This window comes from Scardinius erythrophthalmus (assembly GCF_964197995.2).
Source record: "Scardinius erythrophthalmus genome assembly, chromosome: 2".
Taxonomy (NCBI): domain Eukaryota; kingdom Metazoa; phylum Chordata; class Actinopteri; order Cypriniformes; family Leuciscidae; genus Scardinius; species Scardinius erythrophthalmus.
Window position 1 is genome coordinate 62,039,918 of NC_138222.1, and position 25,268 is coordinate 62,065,185.

Genomic DNA, 25,268 nt, shown 5'->3' on the forward strand with positions numbered 1-25,268 from the left:
TTTCTTCTCTTTTTTTCTTCTGCTTTTGATGTCTTTTTATTTATAAACTGTCCTTGGACCCGGACCCTATCACGTTACCCCTGTTATATACTACATGCTATGGCTGTGTGAATGGTTGTATGTCTAGACGGTGTACTGTAGAAACTGAATTGCCCTTTAATAAAGCTATCTGTATCTGTATCTGTATAAATGTTTTATAACTACCTGAATTAACCCTGAATTACAGTAGAAATACATGCTAATAAAGCATTTATTAACACACTAAGTAACTATTACTATATGTCTGACTCATATGATATATGAATGTACATTTAAATAATTTATTAATCATTTACTTACAATTTCTAAGTGATCTTATGAACCACTGACAACTCTGAAATCATTCATCACTTATAAAGCATTAATAGACATTAATAAGCGATTTATAAATACAGCTATAAATGCTTTATACTTGATTTAAAAGCATATCTATAATGTGTTTAATAATTGTATTTTCATTCTTTATTAATTATCAATTTATCATTTCTAAATGAAGTATTGCATTATTATATACGCACCAGTACACACTGGTGTGTAAACAATGCAATACTTCATTTAGAAATGATAAATTGATAATTAATAAAGAATGAAAATACAATTATTAAACACATTATAGATATGCTTTTAAATCAAGTATAAAGCATTTATAGCTGTATTTATAAATCGCTTATTAATGTCTATTAATGCTTTATAAATGATGAATTAACTGTTTTCTAATGCTTAACTAATGATAAATAGTGTGCAGTTATTATAAAGTGTTACCAACTTGGGTTACTGCAGCATGAGATAACAATCAGTTAAAAGATTTTAACAAACATGAGCACGAAAAGTTAATCTACGATGACACACACAGACATTAACAATCAGCACATGAATCTCAACAATGGTAGGATACGAGGGATCGCTGCAAGGGAAGAAAATGAGGACGGAGGAATCGAAGGAAAACTTATTTGTATATTGGAATATTCTTGATCACTCGAGCATCACTTTTTCACAAAATTCACTTTTGCATGGTGTTTGTACATAAATATGTGTTGGCAGTGTGTGTACACAACCACCCTACAGTGATAAAAATCCACTCACTCCTTTTTTATTAATCCCCATAAATCATCAGCAGTGTCTCCCAACGACCTGCTTTCAGAATGCGGCTTTAGTGACGTCACTAAAGCCACAGGCCCCGCCCACGAGTGTTGACAGACACTGAAGTCAGTCAGAAGTCAGAAGTAACTTTATTGCCAAGTAGTGTTTTACACATACAAGGAATTTGTTTTGGTTAAAAGGTGCTACATATAGACAAAAATATAGTTGACATAAATAAATTATAAAAATATACAAATATGAAATGGACAATAAAAATACAATATAAAATGGACAAAAATATAAAGAAATAATCAACATCATTAAAAATTAATATGCAAAAAAACATTTGTATAATTTGCAAGGGGGGACGTGTCAATGAGGGACCCTGGGTTTGTTAATGAGGCAAACTGCCGATGGGAAAAAACTGTTTTTGTGGCGAGAGGTTTTGGTCCTGATGGACCGCAGCCTCCTGCCAGAGGGGAGAGACTGAAACAGTTTATATCCGGGGTGGGAGGGGTCAGCTGCAATCTTACCTACTCGCCTCAGAGTCCTAGAGGCATATAGGTCCTGAAGTGATGGAAGATTGCAGCCAATCACCTTCTCTGCCAAGTGAATGATACGCTGCAGCCTGCCCTTGTCCCTAACGGTAGCAGCATTGTACCAGATGGTAATGGAGGCGGTGATGATGGACTCAACAATAGCGATGTAAAAGTGCACCATCATTTTCTTAGGTAAGCTGAATTTCTTCAGCTGCCGCAAGAAGTACATCCTCTGCTGAGCTTTTTTGATGATGGAGGTGATGTTCAACTCCCACTTAAGGTCCTGGGAGATGATTGTACCCAGGAAACGGAAGGAATCCACCACAGTGACTTGAGAGTCACACAGAGTGATGGGGGACGGTGGGGCTGTGTTCCTTCTAAAATCCACGACCATCTCCACTGTCTTCTGAGCATTAAGCTCCAGACTGTTTTGGCTGCACCAGGTCACCAGATGGTCGATCTCACACCTGTAGGCAGCCTCATCACCACCAGAGATGAGCCCAATGAGGGTGGTGTCATCCGCAAACTTCAGGATCTTGACGGTCTGGTGACTGGAAGTGCAGCTGTTGGTATACAATGAGAAAAGGAGGGGCGAAAGAACACAGCCTTGAGGGGACCCGGTACTGATGGTCCTGGAGTCAGAGGAATATTTTCCTAACTTCACATGCTGCTTCCTGTCCGTTAGGAAGTCAGTGATCCACCTGCAGGTGGAATCAGGCACGTTCAGTTGAGAGAGCTTGTCCTGCAGCAGGGCTGGGATGATGGTATTAAAAGCACTGCTGAAATCCACAAACAGGATCCTGACGTAGGTTCCAGGGGAATCCAAGTGCTGGAGGATGTAGTGAAGGGCCATGTTTACTACATCGTCTACAGACCTGTTGGCTCTGTAGGCGAATTGCTGGGGGTCCAGGAGTGGGTCTGTAATGGATTTTATGTGGGACAGCATAAGACGTTCAAAAGACTTCATAACCACAGAGGTCAGAGCTACGGGTCTGTAGTCTTTTAGTCCTGTGGTCCTTGTTTTTTTGGGGACAGGGATGATGGTGGAGGCTTTGAAGCAAGCTGGCACATGGCATGTCTCCAGTGAGATGTTAAAAATATCTGTGAACACGGGAGACAGCTGATCAGCACAATGCTTTAAGGTGGATGGAGACACATAATCCGGTCCAGCTGCTTTGCGGGATTTCTGCCTCCTAAATAGCCGGTTGACTTCCCCCTCTGAGATGGAGAAAGGAGGAGAGGAGGTAGAGCTGACCCGCTCTGATGAAGGGGAGGAGAAAGTGGTGGACTGAGGCAAAAGCTGTGCGGAGGAGTCATTGGGGATGGTGTCCGTTTGACTTTCAAAGCGACAATAGAAATGGTTCAGCTCATTTGCCAGGCGAGAGTCGTTCATGGAGTGGGGGGCTTTGGGTTTGTAGTTTGTAATCTGTCTAAACCCCCTCCATACAGAAGTGGCGTCGTTTGCTGAGAACTGGTTCTTTAGTTTCTCTGTGTACATCCGTTTAGCTTCTCGCACCTCCTTGCTAAACCTGTACTTTAACACCCTGCACCCGGCCCAGTCACCACTCCTAAATGCCTCCTCTTTTTCCAACCTTAGCTGTCTAAGTTTAGCTGTCAACCAGGGTTTGTCATTATTATAACTCACCCTGGTACGTGTTGGTATACAGCTTTCTTCACAGAAGCTTATATAGGATGTCACTGCCTCTGTAAACTCATCTAGATTGTTGGTAGCAGTCCTGAAAACATCCCAGTCAGTGCAGTCGAAACACGCCTGAAGATCCTCTACAGCTTCACTGGTCCATTTCTTTGATTTCCTCACTACAGGTTTACAGAGTTTTAATTGTTGTCTGTAAGCAGGAATCAGATGGACCATCGCATGATCAGAGTATCCCAGTGGAGCGCGTGTAACGGTGTGATAGGCACAGCTAACTGTGGTGTAACAGTGATCCAAAGTGTTCCCCCCTCTGGTCGGACACTTTATAAACTGTCTGTATTTGGGGAGTTCTTGGCTAAGATTTCCCTTATTAAAGTCACCGAGAACAATAACAAGGGAGTCCGGGTTTGTCTGCTCCACACAGAGTATCTGTTCGGTCAGCGCGCGCTGCGCGTCATGCACATTGGCCTGAGGCGAAATGTAAACACCGACCAGAGTGAATGAAGTAAACTCACGAGGGGAATAAAACGGTTTACAGATTATGATAAAATATTCCAGATCAGGAGAACAGTGCTGATGAATCACTGTCACGTCAGTACACCAGCCATTGTTAATATAAAAACACACACCACCACCTTTTGTTTTGCCGGAGAGTTCTTTGTCGCGATCCGCTCTGTACAGTTGGAAGCCAGCCAGCTGCAGCGCGGAGTCCGGTATCAGCTCACACAGCCACGTCTCCGTGAAGCACAGAACAGAAGATGAACAAAAGTCTCTGTTTTTCCCCACCAAAAGCTGAAGTTCGTCCAATTTGTTGCACAGTGAGCGCACGTTGGAGAGAAATATTGCGGGTAGCGGTGTGCGGAATCCCCGCCGGCGAAGACGCACAAGCGACCCGGCTCTTTTTCCTCTCCTGCGGCGCTTCACAGCGCGAACAACAGCAAGAGAGCCCTTCACCAAAAAGTCCAATAATTCCATTGATGACGCAAGGAAAGTGGGAACTAAGTCCGCTGGAGTTGTTCCCCTGATGTTCATGAGCTCTTCTCTAGTAAAAGAGCGCCGATAATCACAGCCAAAAACTGAATCAACACATAAAAACAAAACAAAACAAGACGCACCTAACACCGTGGCTGCTATACTCAGCGCCATCTTGACTGCCGTTTTAACATAGACCTGCCCTGATCGAGTTCACAGCGAGTTGTCCACATCCACCATTTCTGCACTGAGGAGAATGTCTCCCAAGCGGTGTTGTGTGGCTGGATGTATTAATTCACATTGCTCTCTCTCTCTATTTACTCCCGAAATCTGAGGCAGCCACTGAAGACTAGATGGATTCATTTTGTATTCGAAGAAAATGCTCACTCAACTCTACCGAATTTTGTTTATGTACTTACGCACTTCTTATACTGTGTTTACTCAGCTCTTACGTGATTTTCTGGAGTAGAACTGACGTTTCATCTTTTGTGTTATGTACAATAAACTTTATTAAACTCATCAGTATATTTTTGGCCATCATTCGGATGGGGTCTTACAGCAGGCTTGAATTAATAGTGGATACAAGCAATGACAAATAGGTTATAACCGTAATTAAACTAAACTATACCTGTTCCATCTCCATACAGCATTGTCTGACTATGTAGGCATTATTGTCCGACTCCGGGTTGAAATGAATACCTTTACTGTGAGTTTCTGTTTTGATATTATCAGCTTTCCGTGAGATGAGATTGTTCTGACACTGGGCGCGAGCTCGTGAGGCTCCGCCCCCTGTGCCGTGCAGCAGCAGCTTATTTGCATTTAAAGGGGACACACTAAAATGGTGCGTTTTTCTGAGCCCCAAAAAGTGACGATTTAAACATGCTGTAAAAAATGATATGTTGGGTATTTTGAGCTGAAACTTCACATACACACTCTGGGGACATCAGAGACTTATTTTACATCTTGTGAAAAGGGGCATAATAGGTCCCCTTTAAGTCAGCTGGAGGCGATTGTGTGTGTTTGTGAAGATCTGCTCACACAAAAGGAAATTGGTTGATGCAAGTGATGTCATTCCATTGACCCTGAGCATTCGAATAGATCGTTGTACAGTTTTCATTTCCTCCATCATTATCAGGTTGATCAGACCTCCAGTATCTGAACGAGGAGTCACTCTGATCTGACCACTGCCATGAGTCTCTGAACAGACCGATCCAGACATCATTAGATCTGTGACTATCATTGATGAACTTCTGAATCTGTTGATTCTCATTCTGGTTCCTCACACTGACCAGATCAATGTAATTCTGTCTGCAGTAACTCTGAGCGTCTCTCCAGTTCTTCATCTGATTGACAAAGACGAGTTCTGTGTTCACTTCAAGAAAAACAAATGGAAACATATTCATAAATCAGTTTGTTCATCATTCTTATGCTGGTTTATGGTTTTTAATGTGAATAAGAGCAGCGAAGCATCAGAAACACGTGTAATTAAAAGACTGTTTCTACAGCTGAGGAAAATATTTCAAATTATATTAATGATGATTTTGCCAACATTAAGTATCCTTTGTAATTTTTTGTGGTAATTTTATTGCATCTTTATATTTCTCCATCATGTTTTGTTACACATTTCTGTGGAATACTGTATTCAGACACACAGAGCTGAATGAGAGAAACATCAAACAGATGAAGATGTTAAACTGCAGCTAAATATATATTTTAACTAGTCCTTAGAAATATGTCAGTAAAAAAAGAAATATTCAAAAGGTTGAATTGTAGACTAATAATACATACAAATGAATATTGTTGCAATAATAACACTATTAGTGTTTGTTTTGTTAATATTCTGTTTGGTTTTTCACATTGTAATGGACAATGTGTCTTTGTCAGTTCATTTAAAGTTCATCTAAGAATGACATTTTTACAGGTTTGTGTTGAGATGATTTATTTTTAATTACCATCTCCAAAACAAAATGACTATATCATATTTCTGTAATACAGTTGAAAACAATAAAATCAACTGACAAGATGTGAACTGAACTTTGTTCTCAGGACAAGAGTTTTGTTCATAAATATCAAGATGGGGCAAGATGTTGTATGTCTATTTTATGTTAAAATATTATGCATTCATTAAATTATTACAAGTTCTGTTTGTCAAAACAATGGTTTGAAAGTTTTTTAAATATAATTCTCTAGGCTCTCTTATGTCAGATTCTCACAGTTATCAACAACAAAAGATCAACATGCATTTAATATCGGTTTATTTTCTATACAGGAGTTAAAATTGTGACAAAAATCCACAGTCTCTCCTATATTTATGAGCAAATTAAAAAGTAGCAGCATTTAGTATTGCATTAAAATTGTATACAGTAGTATATTGTGCATCTTTTATTAATGAATGTTTATTGTGATTGTATGGAGCTGCACTTACTGTTAGATGAACTGCAGATGAAAGTCAGGCTGTTACTACATGAAGAATCATGCCATTCTCCATTTCTCATCATAGCACACTCATCTCTGCCATCAGGTTGTCCAGATCCCCAGTTCAGATAGAGCGCAGGTTCACCTGAAGACCACTGCCATTTATCAACACTCGTCCTCTTCAGCCCAATCCGGATATCCTGAACACGTCCATCATTCACACTCTTCTTCAGCTCGTTCATGTCGTTCATGTTGTCAACGGTGGCCAGATCTGTGTAATTCTCTCTGCAGAATCTCTGAGCTTCAGTCCAGGTCTTCTTCTCGTTTATAAAGTGATACTGACGCTGAACACATTCAGATACGGAGCAGAGAGCTGTGAAAGAGAGCGTTTGATTTAATGCTTTTCATAACAGGGTCAAACCTGATGAAACTATAAACCATAAATAATACAACAAACACACTCACCAATGAGAAGAAGAATCAAATATAGAGTTTGGTCCATTTCTGAGGAAGAAACACATTTAAAAACTCAAAAACCCAAGTAAAAAAAAAAAAAAAAAAGTTTTAACATCATGTAATAGAAACATTTTATCAGCATAACACGATTCACAATCATTGAGACAATATTAACATCAGAAAGTCTAATTGTGTTTGAAGAATGAACATGTTCTTACTTTAGAGGTCGTGTGTTTCTGTCCTGAGTCTGATGTTTCTGTCTGCAGGTTTAAACTACGTGATTATTATATCTGCTCTCATCCCTCATTCAGCTCATCACTTCATTTGTTTATTACTCTAAAACTAATTTTCATATTCTAATACTTCCTTAGTTGTAAAATGTTCCTCCTCTTTTCCTTTATTTGCATATTGTCAGTCAATATCATTCATTATAAACATGGACCTTAATATATATAATATATATAATAAATATAATATATATAATATATATAATTTTGTATAAAATAAAATATAATAAATATAATAAAATATAATCATATTTACATTCATAATACATTTTTTTAACATTCACAACTAAACTTACATCCCTGTTCAATTTATTGTGTGTTTGTGTTTCTCTGTTTTTGGTCACTTTTTATCTGTTTGTGTGTGAACTGAACAACCCACTAATGATGTGATTGATGAGGGTTGAGGTCATTAGTGAAGACTGGTGATACTGGTTACTGAGAGCCTTTAAAAACCCCTGTTAGTAAAGGTTGCTGGACTCTCATTATCTCACTGAAATAATATCATCATCTTCTGCTGCTGCTGTTTCAGAATAAACCTGTCTTTATTTCCTCCGTCTAAATACTTGATTGTGATTGGCTGGAATGTGGACATTAAAACATTGTTAAATTTTTTTTGAATTTGTCTCTTTGTAAAAATGTCATACTCCTTCTGTTTACCGTTCCTTTGTTTGTTAATAAAACATGAACACATCTGCATGTTAACACATCCTCATCACTCATTTGTTTATGTCCACATTCAGATGTTCAGGATGGACAATATTTACATCTCTGACGTGAAACAGGAGAAACAGTGAGATTCATCTGTTAGTTTTACTGCAACAACAGGAAAGTTACACTATAATTGACTCCCAATTCAGAGCTGAATCATTCAAAGTCCAGTAAGGTCAAAGTGAATATTGTAAAAAAAAATTAGAAGCTACCTGGCATATCTCAGGCTGAGACAAGACCATAGACAGTTAAAAGAAGTATTGTATATTTCTCATGTTATTTAACTGATATTTCATTTCGTATTTGAAATAAGCAGGGTAGGGTTGTCTAACTAACCCTCCCCAGCCGGGTACACTCGTATAATACTATTAAAGGAGCCCTGGTATCCCAGCAGTAGTAAAGCGTAATGTCTGGCCCTTCCCCTGAAGAATGAACAGTTAGCTACAAGAATACTACACAAATAATTTGTTATATAGCGCGGTGCCTCCAATTAATATTCTCATGTGTTTGAGAATAATAATAAAAAACAGGATGACCATAAGAAAGTAATAATAAACACAGTGATGGAATCTTGAATGGTTCAGGAAAACCTACAATCCAATTCAATGTTACCACATTTAAATAGTGCAACACTTTAAGTGACCCAAAACTCAGTACTTCAGTGACTTAAAATAGTCAGACCCCCCCCCCCCCAAAAAAAAAGAAATCTGTTACCTCAAATACAAGTGAATTACTCTTATTAATATCAATTAATACTTATTTGAACATATAAAGATGTCGTTAAAACTACATAAGATCTCGTTATTACGAGAAAATATGTCGTTTTAACAACATAACATCTTCAAACATGGTTTGAACTCTAACTCTTTTGTAAACCGACTCTCGTAAAGTTTCTCCCCAGTTATTCATCATAAATCGGGACAGGAAAGCGCTTGGGTAGCGCCAGTGTAATTCGCGTCGAGAAAGTGCCGGCTACAAACAAATGTGCTACCTCTAGGGATCTTAAACGGCGGGCCTTCTACGCGTCGAATAGCATGCATCCACTTCTTTGTCAGACAGTCATCGCTTGGAAAAGCATGAAAACTCAAATATGGTTGTAACTGCTCACAGGGGCGTCATGCAAGCCAAAATTCTGGGGGGGCACAATCTGAGACGTTGCAATTGTTTTCTGATGGGTGATATGGATCATGTTAGGAGGGGTCAGGGGGTTTCTCCCCCTGAAAATGTTTAAATTCTGGCTGCTAAACATACCATTTCAATGCAGTTTGGGAGGGACAGAAATACCTTACCGGAGCTAGCAGCAACCCTCCTCTATCTGAGGACTAAGTTAAAATATCTATTTTGTAAGTTTATGTAAAAGACAGGTTGATGAAAGAACTGTAAGCTCAAATTCAAAAGCTTTTGAAGTCTACTTCATTAAAGCATGTTTACACACACACTTAACTGTACACTTAGGCCTACTACACATGATTTTAAAAACAGTACCGGTGCAGTTTTTATGTTATGATTTTAAATTGGTATGTGACCTAAGAACGATCTTACATTAAAGGTAGCCTACATAAAGGTGCTGAGGTCTGACTTTGTGGTGCTCTGAAATTAAGTTATTTTAATATTAATATGTGATGAAGGACTTTGAAAGAAGTTTGACAGATTTCAGTGCTGAATAAGGTTAACACTACCCCGTTTATTTGAAAATGGTTAATATTTGACAGAAATGTAAAAAAGTAATCAAATCAAATGTAATATGTAACATTACTTTAGTAAAATCATTGAAATACTGTAGTTACACTGCTCATTGTTATATTTTAAATAAGGAACTTGTAAAGAGTAATTTATGAGCTTACAGAAAAGCTAGTAACTTGTTAGCCAACTAGTTTACGGTTAGACTAGGCTAGCTATCGATAACGTTACACTGACACAACTTAAGTTAATGCTCTGAATTCGCAGCTAATATCAAATCCATAACTTTTTGATCAAGTTAAAATTTCCAGGTCAACCACAAATAATCCCACTACCTTTTAATATCATCCGATAACTATTTCAATGCTGATTTGTTGCTTTGCCCACTTACCACTTCAAGACCATCTGTAAAACATTGCCAGCTCAACGTGCGAGACGAGTGAGTTGCTTGAACATACACAGCAAAGATTCTAGAGTGCAACGCGTGTAGCGCTCTAAATTTGATATACACAGACACCATATTAGGACAAGGGGGCGGGCTGATGCTGACCGATTTATTACACATCCAGAAGAATACATTTGAGTCGTTATAGGCTCTGGTATATTATGGAGCATAATAGGAATAAAGTTGTGACAAAAAAATTATCAGGGAGGAAAAATCTGAGGGGGACTTTGAATGGGCATGACGCCACTGACTGCTCATTATTTGTGCAATGAGCGACGCTACAGTGACCCCTCGATGTTGCTTCAGCCACTGTTGTTTCGACTGGAAGTCGCTTTACACAACAAACGCTGAACCGGATGTGCATTCTAACCTCCGTGAAAAAGGCCTATTAGGTATTTATTATATTATTATTTATTATTAGGTATTTACTATGTATTTATTATGTCTATGGGCCGCTGTGTCAGAGCTAAAGAGAACTGCTGTGGGGGGAGTCCTTTCTGTGGTCGCTCCACAATAAAAGTTAAAAAGATATATAATTTCATATAAAATGTTTGTCACTTTATAAAAGAATTGCTCACAGTAGACACTGATCGATTTGTAGAGAGTTTTTTTTTGTTGTTTATATTTATGAGTATTTTGATCGTTTTATGTCCGTTTGGATGCATACGATCTTTCTATCTGCGTCATTTTCCATGTGCTTTCTAACAAGGTGAAATGTATTTTGAATAGGTGGAGCTTAACCAACATTACGACTTACTATCGTCTCTCTTTCACTGCTCTGTGTGCAGGTAAATGTTTTTATCATATAGTATTTTACAATTTACTCTGTTCATGTAGTTGTATTTTCTGTATTGTTAAGAAATATTTGGCACGATATATATAAATATTTTATAACCACAACCATGTGTGTTACAACTAACCCCACGTTAGTTTGTGCCCCGCTCACTCCTACTTTGTAACGTAGTAACTTGAGTAGTTTTTCAGCAAACTACTTATTTACTCTTACTTGAGTTATGTTATTTTTCAGTACTACTTGTACTGTAAAGATAAATTATTTCTTAAGTAGCAATAATTTTTTAATCGATACGTATGCATTCTTCTGTTAACATTTCTCACAAGTTTCCCTTTTCTCTTGATTTAGGATGATTCTGGAGAAAAATGTGCATGCTGAGTATAGTGACTCCCTTGAAAACCAAAAACACAAATGTTAACTGGCGTAATTTATTTCCTCTTCTGCAACTAGGCCGTGGCTCGTCCTGATGGATGAGGTGTTGTTAGAGAGTCATTCCAACTCTGCTTTCAAATATGAAATGAAATATTGAGAAATAATCTAAGTAAATGTATTGTTGTTAACTAGATTAAAATAACATTAGTTAGTTATTTCACCTGGCCATGGTCTTGTCTGAGCTGAAGATACATTACCCGATGGTGCTAGTGTTGAAGCATCTCAAAAAATTCTTAAAAATCTCCTCCACCTCCATCTTTATATTTAAAAGTCTGTCAGAAACGTCTCTGCTGTGTCCTGATGGCATCTGTCACAGTTGCTAGGCGACAGGAGCGGTGGGCGGGAACAGCTGGTGATGTAAACAGGAAATCCTCCATATGTTAGATCGTCTCGTTTAATAACGGCTGCGTCCGAAAACTGATAAATGCTGCCTTCGGAGGACGCATTCCAAGGTCGGAAGCCATCGAGGCACGTCCGGATCCATTGTTAGTTTCACTTCCCGTCTCCTGAGATGCCTTCATTTGATCGATTTTTGTAGGCAGCCAAGATCCATCCTTTGCTGTCTTTGATATCCCATAATTCTGTGCTTTCCATTCTACAGTTGAGCTAGAATAATAAAGATGGCGTCTGAAAGTTGTGGTCAGTGGTCAGTTTGTGTAAATGTACATTTTTGATAAACGTTTTCCACTCATGAGTTTTTCTAGCGAGACATTACTATTATAGTCATTAAATATTCACTTAGTTTTCACTGAAGCTCGCTCTCTTTTGCTGTAGATTTTGCTGTAAACGCTGCATCAGAAGTGTGTCTGAAATCAGTTTTGTGAGGTACCTTCGTGTCTGCCTGCAGTCATTGCCTTATAGGGCAGCGAGGCAACAAGTCACTGCCTAAGTTTTCAGACGCAGCCGACACTCACTTCGACCTTCTTGGACTTTGAAGAATTCAGCTCTGAATTGGGACAAAGTTATAGTGTAACTTTCCTGTTGTTTCAGTAAAACTAAATGAATACGACTGAATGAAATATGACTAGAACAGTAACACACTGTTTCTTCTTCTGTTTCACGTCAGAGATGGAAATATTGTCCAGCCTGAATGTCTAAATGTGGACATAAACAAATGAGTGATGAGGATGAGTTTACATGCAGATGTGTTCATGTTTTATAAACACGAAAAAAAAGAAAAAAAAAAACAGTAAATGGCAGGAGTATGAAATTAAACAAAATAAGAATTTTCACAAAGAGACAGATTTTACTTTTTTTATGTTTTAATGTCCACATTCCAGCCAATCACAATAAAGGAAATAAAGACACATTTATTCTGAAACAGCAGAAGATGATTATATTGTTTCAGTGAGATAATGAGAGTCCAACAACATTAGAAATGGACTTTCCAGCCTTCGTGAACAATTATATATCACTTATAAATTATTAAATACAAAATTAATAGTAGTTATTATGATTAATGTGGTTTGGAATTGGTCAAATGTGCCTGGAAAAAAAAATATGATCAGAAAATCAATATGCCGAATAATTCTGCACGCACCGTATGACATTGATTAGTTTAATGTACATATGCAAGAGCGCCGTCTTTGTGAAGTCGATGTTAGTCGAGGATGTGAAGCTGTCGGCATATCGAAAACGCCACGCTGATATTGATCCTCGTTTTAGTTCTCCTTTTGTCCCAAAGTCTGCTTGCCATGGTCTATAATGTTTGAACGAAACAACAACAGTGTGAGCTAAACGTAACACAGTTGTCCACGTCTGTCGCCATGGTTACTATGGCAGATCGAGCGGAAACCAGGGATAACGCGGATATTACGTCATTGACAGGCGACAAGTGAACATGGACGAGCCATTATTTAAAACTGGAATCTCTCTGAAATTAAAAATCTTTGGGAACTTGTGGGATATTGTAAGTACACAACTGTAGGAAATATATCACACTGTGCAAGAGATTTTTAGATATTTTATTACAAAAATCTTACAAATTGTAGCTTTAATATTGTCCTTTTCTATCCCTCAATCCCTCAACCCCCCCACCCACCTTCACTAATGAACTCATCCCTTATCAATCAGATCATTAGTGGGTTATTCAGTTCACACACAAACAGATAAAAAGTGACATACACAGAGTGACAAAAGCAGAGATACACAAACATACATGTCAAATTGAACAGGGATGTAACACGAGTTATACAGTCCAGCAATAACTTTAGAGAAACTGTTTAGTTATTAATGTTCAAATGTAAATTATGAATGTTAATATGTATATAATTTTCTGATAAGGTCCATATTAACATAGACTGATACAGACTGACAGGCGCCAAGATGCAAATAAGGGGAAAGAGTTGGAGAAACACAAATATAGAGGAAGTAAAATATGCAAAATAGTTTTAGACTAATAAACAAATGAAGTGATGAGCTGAATGAGGGATGAGAGCAGATATAATAATCACATAGTTTAAACCTGCAGACAGAAACATCAGACTCAGGACAGAAACACACGACCTCTAAAGTAAGAACATGTTCATTCTTCAAACACAATTAGACTTTCAGATGATAATATTGTCTGAATGATTGTGAATCGTGTTATGCTGCTAAAATGTTTTTATTACATGATCATGTTAAAACTTGAGTTTTTTTTTTTTTTTTACTTGGGTTTTTGAGTTTTTCAATGTGTTTCTTCCTCAGAAATGGAGCAAACTCTATATTTGATTCTTCTTCTCATTGGTGAGTGTGTTTGTTGTATTATTTATGGTTTTTAGTTTCATCAGGTTTGACCCTGTTATGAAAAGCATTAAATCAAACGCTCTCTTTCACAGCTCTCTGCTCCGTATCTGAATGTGTTCAGCGTCAGTATCACTTTATAAACGTGAACAAGACCTGGACTGAAGCTCAGAGATTCTGCAGAGAGAATTACACAGATCTGGCCACCGTTGACAACATGAACGACATGAACGAGCTGAAGAAGAGTGTGAATGATGGAGGTGTTCAGGATATCCGGATTGGGCTGAAGAGGACGAGTGTTGATAAATGGCAGTGGTCTTCAGGTGAACCTGCGCTCTATCTGAACTGGAGATCTGGACAACCTGATGGCAGAGATGAGTGTGCTATGATGAGCAATGGAGAATGGCATGATTATCCATGTAGTTACAGCCTGACTTTCATCTGTAGTTCATCTAACAGTAAGTGCAGCTCCATACAATCACAATAAACATTCATTTATAAAAAAAAAAGGATGCAGAATATACTGTACAAAATTAATGTAATACTAAATGCTGCTACTTTTTAATGTGCTCATAAATATAGAGGAGACTGTGGATATTCGTCAGTTTCAACTTATTTATAGAAAATAAACCAATAATGAACAGGTTGATCTTCTGTTGTTGATAACTGTGGGAATCTGCCATTAGAGAACAGATAAAAAAAAAAAATCAGCAACAATATATACTGTAAATTATAAATTCAAAATAAATTGTAATGAATTAATGAATGCATATAATGTCAACATATAATAGACATACAATAACTTTACACATCTTGAATAATATATATGAACAAAACTTTTGTATCGAGAACAAATTTCAGTATGATATAGACTATGTACGAAAATAAATATGATATAATAATTTGTTTTTGATGATTGAATTAACTGGAATTTAATTTGGAACAAAAATCATTTGAATAGCCTAAATTATAAGTCTACAATCCAAAAAATTATTATTATTATTATTTTTTTTTTTTTTACTGACACATTTCTAAGGACTAGTTAACAAACATTAATATGCAGTTTAACATCTTCATCTGTTTGATGTGTCTCTCATTCAGCTCTGTGTGTCTGAATACAGTATTTCACAGAAATGTGTAAGGACACGTAATGGAGAACTATAAAGTTGCAATAAAATTATCATGAAAATTCACTAAATGGTACTTAATGTTATTGTCAAGTGATTCCTCCATATTTTGCACGGTTCTCAGTGTGCAGAACTCTGCCACTTTCCAATAGCCTACAATAATAATTAAACTGGACTTCACTCTTTGACCACACTTTTGCTCTATTTATTTTTTATTTTTGAAAGTTTGATGCAGTCAATCAGTCAGGTGAAAAACTTTTAAACACAAATACAAACACCACTTTAAGAGCATACAAAGATACAAAACAGGATTTTGCACACACCACTACAAATGGCTGTTCCCTCAAATAGTGCCCTATTTAAAGGGATAGTTCACTTTGAAATAAAATGTTGGTATGTTTTAGCTTACCTCAAGGGCATCCAAGATGTAGGTGTCTTTTTTCCGCAGTAGTTTCAATTTTGATATTTTTAGGTCAAACCGTTCTTGTCTCTCAGTCATATAATGAATTGAAAAACTTTATTAATCCCAGTAGGGAAACTAATTTGCTACCAACCATACAGCCATCAAACACGATACACAACTAACAGACAAGTACATAATTCTGGATTAATAAACGACTACTAGCCTAAGCGCTGATTACAAGACACAATTTGAGAGATTCATTTTCACAATCAACAAATACTAAAAACAACACTTTAAGAGACAAGAATAATACTCAACAATCAGCAATGTTGGTTAAAATATCTAACCGCTGCTGGAACAAAAGACCTTCTCATGCGCTCACTAGAGCACCGTGGCATTATCAGTCGCTCACTAAAAGAGCTTCTGAGTTCTTTAAACAAATTGTGCAGTGGATGGTCTTCAAAAAGCAGGACCATTTTTAATTTGGAACTAATCCTCTTCTCAACAGTAATCTCTAAAACATCTGGATTAAGACCAATAACTGAACCTGCTCTCTTGATTAGCTTATTTATCCTATTTTTGTCCTCAGCAGATATACTGCCCCCCCAGACAAGTACAGCATAGAAAAGAACACTGGCTAAAATCCCTTGATAAAAAACATTTAAGAACTTTGTGCTTATGTTGAATGATCTGAGTTTTCTCAAAAAGAAAAGTCTCGACTGAGCCTTCTTCATTAAAACATTAGTATTATCTTTCCAGTTTAGTTTGTCATCCACATAGACACCTAAATATTTATATGACTTCACAATTTCAATCACCTGACCATTAATTGTAACTGGAAGGACCTTCTCTTTTTTCTTTCTAAAATCAATCACAAGTTCCTTAGTTTTCCCTACGTTCAATTTAAAAAAATTTGTCTCACACCAGTTGTAAAAAGACTGCACCTCCCTTCTATAGGCAAGATCATCATCCTGATTAAGTAGACCCACTAAAGCAGTGTCATCAGAGAATTTTTGTACCCAGCAAGATGATTGACTATGCCTGTAGTCAGCAGTGTAAAGTGAAAACAAAAATGGGGATAAAACTGTACCCTGAGGTGCTCCTGTGTTAGTTAGAATAGTATCAGAATATTTGTTACCAATCCTAACAAACTGTGGTCGTGCTAACAGGTAATCTAAAATCCAAGAAATGGTTGTGTTATGTAATTTAAAATCAGTTAGTTTACTAGCTCAAATGTGTGGCTGTATAGTATTAAAAGCACTCGAAAAGTCAAAAAACATGATCCTAACGGAACTAGCAGTAGTTTCAAGATGACTGTAAATATTTTGTAACATATATAGTAGTGCATCATCTACCCCCACACCCTTCCTATAAGCAGATTGCAAAGGATCCTGAAATGCAGACACCTGCCTTGTCAGATGATCTAGTACAACCCTCTCAAAACACTTCATAATATGCGAAGTCATAGCTATAGGTCTCAAATTAGAAGGATTGTTAGCCACCCTAGCTTTTTTGGGCATAGGGACAAGACATGATGTTTTCCACATAACCGGGATTTTAGCGGAAGACAGAGACAAAGAAAATAATGAATAAAGGACAGAGCACAGCTGGTCAGCACACACTTTTAGGGTACGAGGATGAACACCATCAGGGCCTGCAGCCTTATTTGGTTTAGTAAGCCTTAGCTGCTGGCGAACCTCTTCAGCGTTAAGAATAATAGCAGGACTACAGTCCTCAGAGCTGCGTTGCCTAAGGTTTGAGATAACATTTTCATGAAGTGATGAAAAATCTAGTTCATCAAACCTTGCAAAAAAAGTATTGGCATCATTTGCCTGTAGACCCAGATTACATAAACTAGGTCTACTGGTCCCATATCCAGTAATAGACTTCATACCATTCCATAGCCCTCTTGTGTTACAGGACATGTTTCCTTCAACCTTTTCCTTATACTTAATTTTGCTCTGTCTAATAATGACTTTTAACTCTCTTTGAGCATTTTTAATTCTTTCTTTATCACCACTATAAAAAGCAGATTTCTTTTTATTTATAGCTGCCTTAACTTCTCTGGTCACCCACGGTTTGTTATTGGGAAATATCTTGATCAGTTTACAAGGGATTATAGACTCAACACAATAATTAATATAACAAGTCACTTTTTCAGAAATACTATCCGGATCACAGTCTCCATCAAAAAACACAGTCCAGTCTGTGCATTCAAAGCACCCCCTTAGTGTTTCACAGGCATCCTCTGACCAGATGTGCACAGTCTTTGACGTTATCGGCTGTTTCCGTATCGCCGGGGTGTATTTAGACGTCATAATTATCAGGTTATGGTCCGATTTACCCAGCGGTGGAAGCGATTTAACAGCATAGCCATCCTTAACGTTCGTATAAAACAAGTCAATAGTTTTGTCCCCCCTCGTAGGACATGTCACCATTTGTTTAAAAGACGGCAAAATAGTGGAAAGAGAGCAGTGATTAAAATCCCCGTTTATGATAACCAGCGCGTCGGGAGAGGGGCGCTGTAATTCATGCGCAATTTTCGAAATAGTCTCAGTGGCAGATTTCCCATTACCCGAAGGGGGAATATACACTACCATAACAATGACATGGGAAAACTCCCTGGGTAAGTAGTAAGGTCGACAACTTACTGCAATAAGCTCAATATTCGAGTCACAAACTCTCTTTTTTACCGTAACATGTTGAGGATGACACCAACGGTCATTCACGTACAAGCAGACACCTCCACCTTGCTTTTTACCAGTGTTTGCCTGATCTCTGTCCATCCTATGAAGTGCGAAACCTTCCATCTCCACATGAGAATCTGGTATCCTGTCGGACAGCCACGTCTCGGAAAAACAGAATAAACTGGTCTGCCGGAACATACGGTCAAACTTCATACAAGCTGTCAACTCATCCGCCTTGTTGACAAGGGAGCGGACGTTCCCCATAATAACCGAAGGTAGAACAGGTTTATATCCCCGGCGGCGATTTCCTACCCGGACACCTCCTCTGCTGCCCCTCTTCCTTCCTTTAGCCCTAGGCTTAATATCTGTCGGATCAGCATCTTGATCCAGTGATCCTGGTACAGAATCACGCAGTTGAAGAAGCTCATGCCGGCTGTACGTTATGAGAGGCAGGCCAGGCTCTCTCATCACCTGGAATGTTAATGTTGTTTGTGCGGCTTTCCAAACAATCAGTGTCCACAGCCACAGAAGGCAAACAACAGTACGATTGTTGAATACAAACATACTTATGTCGTCAGGGATCGATCTCGCTAATAATCCAGAATTAAAAACTTCCGAGGAATAACAAAAACACATAAAAAACACAGATGTTCTGACACAATGGTAGCAGAGTCGCCAGCAAGGGGGCGGCGCCTCAATGATAATGCAGGTCTGTGGTCACTGTTTCAAAGAGCATGCACAGAGTCCAAATTAAAACAATTCCCCATCGTCCAAATTAAACAATTCCCCATCGTCCAATTTAAACAATTCCCCATCGTAAGTACACATTGATGGTCTATATAAATATAACGATATAAATACTGTTAGTTTTCTCACACAGACCGCTCGTTTCGTGTCTTAGGCCATCAATGTGTACTTACGATGGGGAATTGTTTAATTTGGACGATGGGGAATTGTTTTAATTTGGACTCTGTGCATGCTCTTTGAGACAGTATCCATTGACCTGCATAATATGACTGAGAGACAAGAACGGTTTGACCTAAAATTATAATCAAAATTGAAACTACTGCGGAAAAAAAGACACCTACATCTTGGATGCCCTTGAGGTAAGCTAAAACATACCAAAATTTAATTTCAAAGTGAACTATCTCTTTAAGGGTGTATGGGTGATTTCGTACACAGCCTGTGTCTACCCTGCTAATGAGCAGATCAACTCCACCTGGTGCAGTCTGGCTGGGCCAGCAGTTTGTCGCAACAGTTATCAGCAAAATCTTCTTCTTCAAATCGCCATCTTGTGGCAGGTCAAATTTATAGCAGCCATAAACCCTGTCCACAGCACCGTTGTTTTATCTATTGAGCAGAAATAAAAGCCTGACTACGCTAAATGTTCAGTTTTCTGATAATATAAATCACACATTAACCCTCTGGAGTCTGAGCGGTTTTCTGGGCCCTGGGGGTGTTCTGACATGCCTTGACATTTGAGCTTTTTTCAGTTGCTTATAAACATATTAATGGCAAAGGTGTAAATTCACTCTATATAGCACAAACAGGACTACAATAATATGTGAGCCACATGTATGTACATGTTTTCATTTTTGAGAGAATAATGTTTATGCGTGGTTATCGAAAAAACTAAAAATTAAAGTTTTTGAAATAAGGCCACAAAACACATAGTAAATATGTGGCAATAAGACTTTTGACTAATGGATGTCGTTGCCTATTGTTTTTTCTTCAAAATTATGTGAAAATAGTTTGTGATGTAAAACAGGTTTTGCTTGGAAAGCCAATATGCGAGGGGGGCGTGAACGAGGAGTGGTTTACACCTGAGAATACAATGTCCCACCCACTCTGCATAATAATTAGCCATTCATTCAGGTGTGAAACTGACTGAGCCACAATGCAAGGACAAAAGATATATTTAGAAGAAGACTTATATTGACCATTTAAGATTTTGCTTACATCTATCTTGTAAATATGTTTTGCTATTTTATTAAAAAGGTTACAATTACAACAATAATTACAATTTTAACAATATTTCAAGTGTACTCTTTCTTTGTAAAAAAAAATATTATAGGCCTACATTTTATCTATGTATTCATTAGTTTGAATATAGCCAACATTGGAACAGCTAACATCTTAGTTGATGACTTTATTTTTGACAAAAATATTATTTTATATATAGAAATTGCTAAACAAAAGCTTATTTGACGAGGCAGTATATTCTACAGTAAAAACGGTATATTTCTTAAACTTTATAAACTTTCATATTTCGCCTGACTGTAACATTGTTTTCATGAAATATTAGGGCATATTGTTAATTTGCAGTTTAATACGTTGCTTATACAAATAGCCTACATTTTATTTCAACATATTTCAGTCGATTTTTACTCATCTCAGTATAGCAATACAGTTTGCTAAAACATCATCATTCATTCACACACGCGATTTAAATTTAAACTGTCTTTGCCAGCTGTGGTAAACAGCGCGCATCTCTGCCGTTCATTCATTCATAAACAGAAACCCACGTGAAGAAATTCACGTGAGAAGGAAAAAAAACGTATTAGTATTCCTCAGCTCGCTCCTCGATATACCCAACTTTTCAGCTGTAATTAGGTCGACTGGAATCGCTCTCTTTTAATACAGATTTCACAAGATGAGAATATTTGTTTTTTATATAAATTACTTCATTTAAAAGAAGAGAATTCAAGCTTCATGTCTGTGTGTCTGTATGCCTGATTGACTGAGTATTCGCTGAGTTACAGTTCATTTTCGGACGCGTTTCAGAATGGACTACACTGGCAGAGAGAAGGCAGAACTCGCTTCGTGTTTATTTTTCTTTATTTGGCAAAAATCACAACACTTTGTTTTTATTGTGAGTATTCACAAAAATAATACACATTTAACAGAATCGATTGATGTATGAAACTCCTATGGAAAATCAAAGTCAACAGAGTATTTATGAGTTTCTTTTACACTGATAAAAAAAAAGCGAGCTGGTATCGCCGGCGATACCGTCGACCTCAGGGGGTTAAAGTGTAGCAATAAATTAAATCTAACAATTATATTAATACTATTTATAAAAATACCAACAAAGTTGCTTGATGCAAGTAAATGGTGGTCTGATTACTTTATGGTTTCTATGATGTTTATATGCCAGAATATGTGATCATGTAATATAGGTCTATTTATAAAAAAAAAAAAAAATAGTAAATGGACTTAAACTTTCAAAACCTGTACAGTAGTGGTCTGGGTTCAAACATTCCGACACGCAAAGTGAAGCATTCACGATACTGGACAGAAAGTGAGGCTTCATTTTTCGTTGATCACGTGTTTCTCTGAAAGCAATACTCACTCCGGCACGGAGATCCATGAGATATTGCGCTGAAAACTCAATATGCGCTTTGAAGCTTCAGTGTCATGTGTAACATCACTAGTTTCTGATGACCACTGGTCCTCTTTACTTCTAAACCGTAAATCGGCGTAATAATAATGAACAAACTGATTTATGAATCTGTTTCCATTTGTTTTTCTTAAAGTGAACACAGGACTCGTCTTTGTCAATCAGACGATGAAGTGGAGAGATGCTCAGAGTTACTGCAGACAGAATCACATTGATCTGGTCAGTGTGAGGAACCAGAATGAGAATCAACAGATTCAGAAGTTCATCAATGATAGTCACATATCTGATGATGTCTGGATCGGTCTGTTCAGAGACTCATGGCAGTGGTCAGATCAGAGTGACTCCTTATTCAGAGACTGGGCTTCTGGTGAACCTAATAATGCTGGAGGAAATGAAAACTGTATAGTTCTCAATCCGAATGACCTGAACACTCTGGGTAAATGGTATGACAGCTCTTGCGACGGCCAACTTCCTTTTGTGTGTCATGAAGGTGAGCAGATCCTCACAAACACACACAATCCATCCATCACCTCCAGATATCTTAAAGTTCACGCTACATGTCTGACATGACAGATTCCTCCACAGTGTTTGTTCTGCATGTTGTTTTTGATCAGTCTCTCTCTAGTTTTTGCTTGTGGTTTGTTTTGTGTCCAGATAAACTGATTCTGATCAACGAGACTCTGACGTGGCCTGAAGCTCTGAGATACTGCAGACAGAATTATACGGATCTGGTCTCGGTTCATTCAGTCGAGATGCAGCGTCGTGTGATGAATGTGGTTAAACGTGCGTCTACTGAGGCGGTGTGGTTGGGTTTACACAACTACTGCCAAATGAACATGTGGCTCTGGTTGAGCGGAGAGATGGTGTGCTATCAGAACTGGGCTCCAGGGAACGGAACGACACCGGAAAACTGCAGCCTTACGAAGAGAAAAGGAGCAGTTCAGTCTGGAGGAGATCAGCGCTGGATCAGCCTTCCTGAGACTCACAAACTCAACTTCATCTGCAGCAGATCTTAGGAGTGAGAAGACGTCAATGTTTGTGTTCATTATTCTTTATTTTTTTATTTCTATGTTAATTGTCATGATATAATGTGATCTTTCAAAGTTGTCTAACACCAATGATTACTATTCTTTAGGTGTCTAAAATATTAACACAATATATGTGTGTTTTAAGAATCTCTTTGCATATCTGGTGTGTTTATGTGTCTTTATGTTTTTTACTAATCTTATCTGTAGAAATGTGCACTGCATTGTTTATAATTTACTGATATGAAAATAAACCGATGTTGCTTGAAAAACAACATACAAGCACACACAATATATAGTCGCAATCATGTGTTTGTTGGATTCATTTGTCCATATAAGGGACTTCCTGGAACTTCATAATTGCATGAGTCCGTTTTGTATTTTCTGGGAGAGATTACCCTCCGGCTTTTGAATGAAACATACATTTCGTTTAATTTCATTTTCATTCAGAATTTTTAAAAAGTGTGTGTATATATATATATATATATATATATTAGGGGTGTAACGATTCGTTTTAACAACGATTCGATTCGTATCATGATTCGTGGTTGTCGATACGATTCAAGGACGATATTGGTTCATTTAGAACGATACGATCCGAAACGATTCAGTGACTTGAAATCGATTCAGAGACTTTTTAGCCAAAAATTCTTGTAAGGGAATCAGGTATCAATTAATTATGGATATAAACAAACAAGTAAACAACAACAATTAATGTCAAATGCATTCACATTTTATTTGAATAAAGTAGGGCTGCACGATTATGACAAAAATAATAACTGTTGATTATTCCCTTGATATTGTAATTGTGATTATTAATTACGATTACCACAACATTGAATGATGTTTTGAATAGTTTGGCCATGGGACCCACATTTCCCCATGGTCATCAAGCCGCGAGCCCGCGACCCACCTTTTTAGGAATCATATAGGCCTGTTATAATACTTTTGTTTACACAAAAATTGTTGACACACAAGTTACGTCCCCCTTTACTTAACACACACACAAAAAAAAAATGTAAGAATATGACAAATACTGATAAACAGTAGGCTCTGCGAGGTTAAGCTATATAGCAGTCCCAAACTAGTTTTTGTTAAAGGGGTCATGAACTGGATTGTTTTATTATTTTATAATGTTGCCTGGGGTGCCCTTATAATGTTAGTATGATTTTTACATCAAAAATTGTCATAATTTATAAATAAAAGCCATTTTTCCAAGCCTGATTTCAGCCTCAGATTTGAACGCTCTGTTTTAAGGGGCGTGTCTGCTGTGAGACTGCAGTGCAAACGCCCACTGCTGTGATTGGCTGACATGCTTGCATATGAAATAGCTATTATTACATGAACTCTCTCGAAAACTTTTACTACGTTTTTACTATTACAGCTATCGAGATTAACAAATCATGAAAAGTATCGTTTAAAGCATTATATTTAAATGACATCACATGAAAGGTTGCAGCATGATGAGCTTTGACTGAGCAGATGACAGACAGTCTGTTGATCGCGTGAATAAAGATCTTATCATTGCAACGCAATTTTTGCACTCTCACAAATGCTTACACCAAATCACAATGCAAACACGATGTGAGTACACAGTAAGAGCTTCGTTGTGTAGTGTAACAGTGTCATTATGTCATCACGAGTTTGGTAAGTGTCCAGATAAGCTCTCGCGGCTCGCGCTGTGCTGTTTGATTGACAGCTTGGGCGATTGGAAAGGGATCGTTCTTTGATCGCTTTCTGTATATAATTTAATAATAGTTTAAAAAAATATTATTTTCATAATACTACGAGAAATTATGTGAAGTTGATCGTTTAGTCACTGATGCATAAACAGTATTTAACGATTTTAAGAGAAATATCTGAACTTGAATAATTAGGCTACACATCGGAAATCACTGATCGCAGATCAGGCATTAGAATACACATGGTTACTTACATGTTGCTGGCAGATCCGTGTCGGGAAATTGTGATTGACTGATTTAATAAAGTTTAACCATGCTGGAATCCGAAGGAAGCAAATGCAGACTGTCTTCTTCCACAAACAGGCACTGCACAATATTTAGTAAACAGCATGTTTATTGCTTGGAAGTAGCTAAATCCGGTTTAGCAATTATCATGTCGTCCTATGTTATTTAGCATGTTTGGGCGAATCGGTGGGCGGGGCTAAACAGGCCATGTTGAAGTAGGCGTTGATCTTCTTTTGTGGAGGCGGTGTTTTATCCTCTTTGACGTCATAGTTCCCCACTTTGAAAAACGAGTCGTTTGCTGAGCCTGATGTCTATAAAAGCTTTTATTGGACTAACAAGGTAGTTTTCAGTTCTGAAACTTACAGGATATTATTATAGTATGATGATCTCTTATATATCAAAAGCTCAAGGAAAATTTGATTTCTCAGTACATCA

The 25,268-nt window shown here is 37.6% G+C and overlaps 1 protein-coding gene across 1 annotated transcript; it reads left to right on the top strand.

Annotated features, from left to right (window-relative positions):
- Positions 1 to 14,190: 14,190 nt before the first annotated feature.
- LOC308705600 (macrophage mannose receptor 1-like) lies at positions 14,191 to 22,857 on the top strand (the record flags this gene model as incomplete). Its single annotated transcript, XM_081390685.1, has 4 exons — positions 14,191 to 14,227; positions 14,320 to 14,682; positions 21,978 to 22,331; positions 22,496 to 22,857. 4 exons carry the CDS (start codon positions 14,191 to 14,193, stop codon positions 22,855 to 22,857), a joined length of 1,116 nt encoding a protein of 371 aa, XP_081246811.1.
- Positions 22,858 to 25,268: the final 2,411 nt, after the last annotated feature.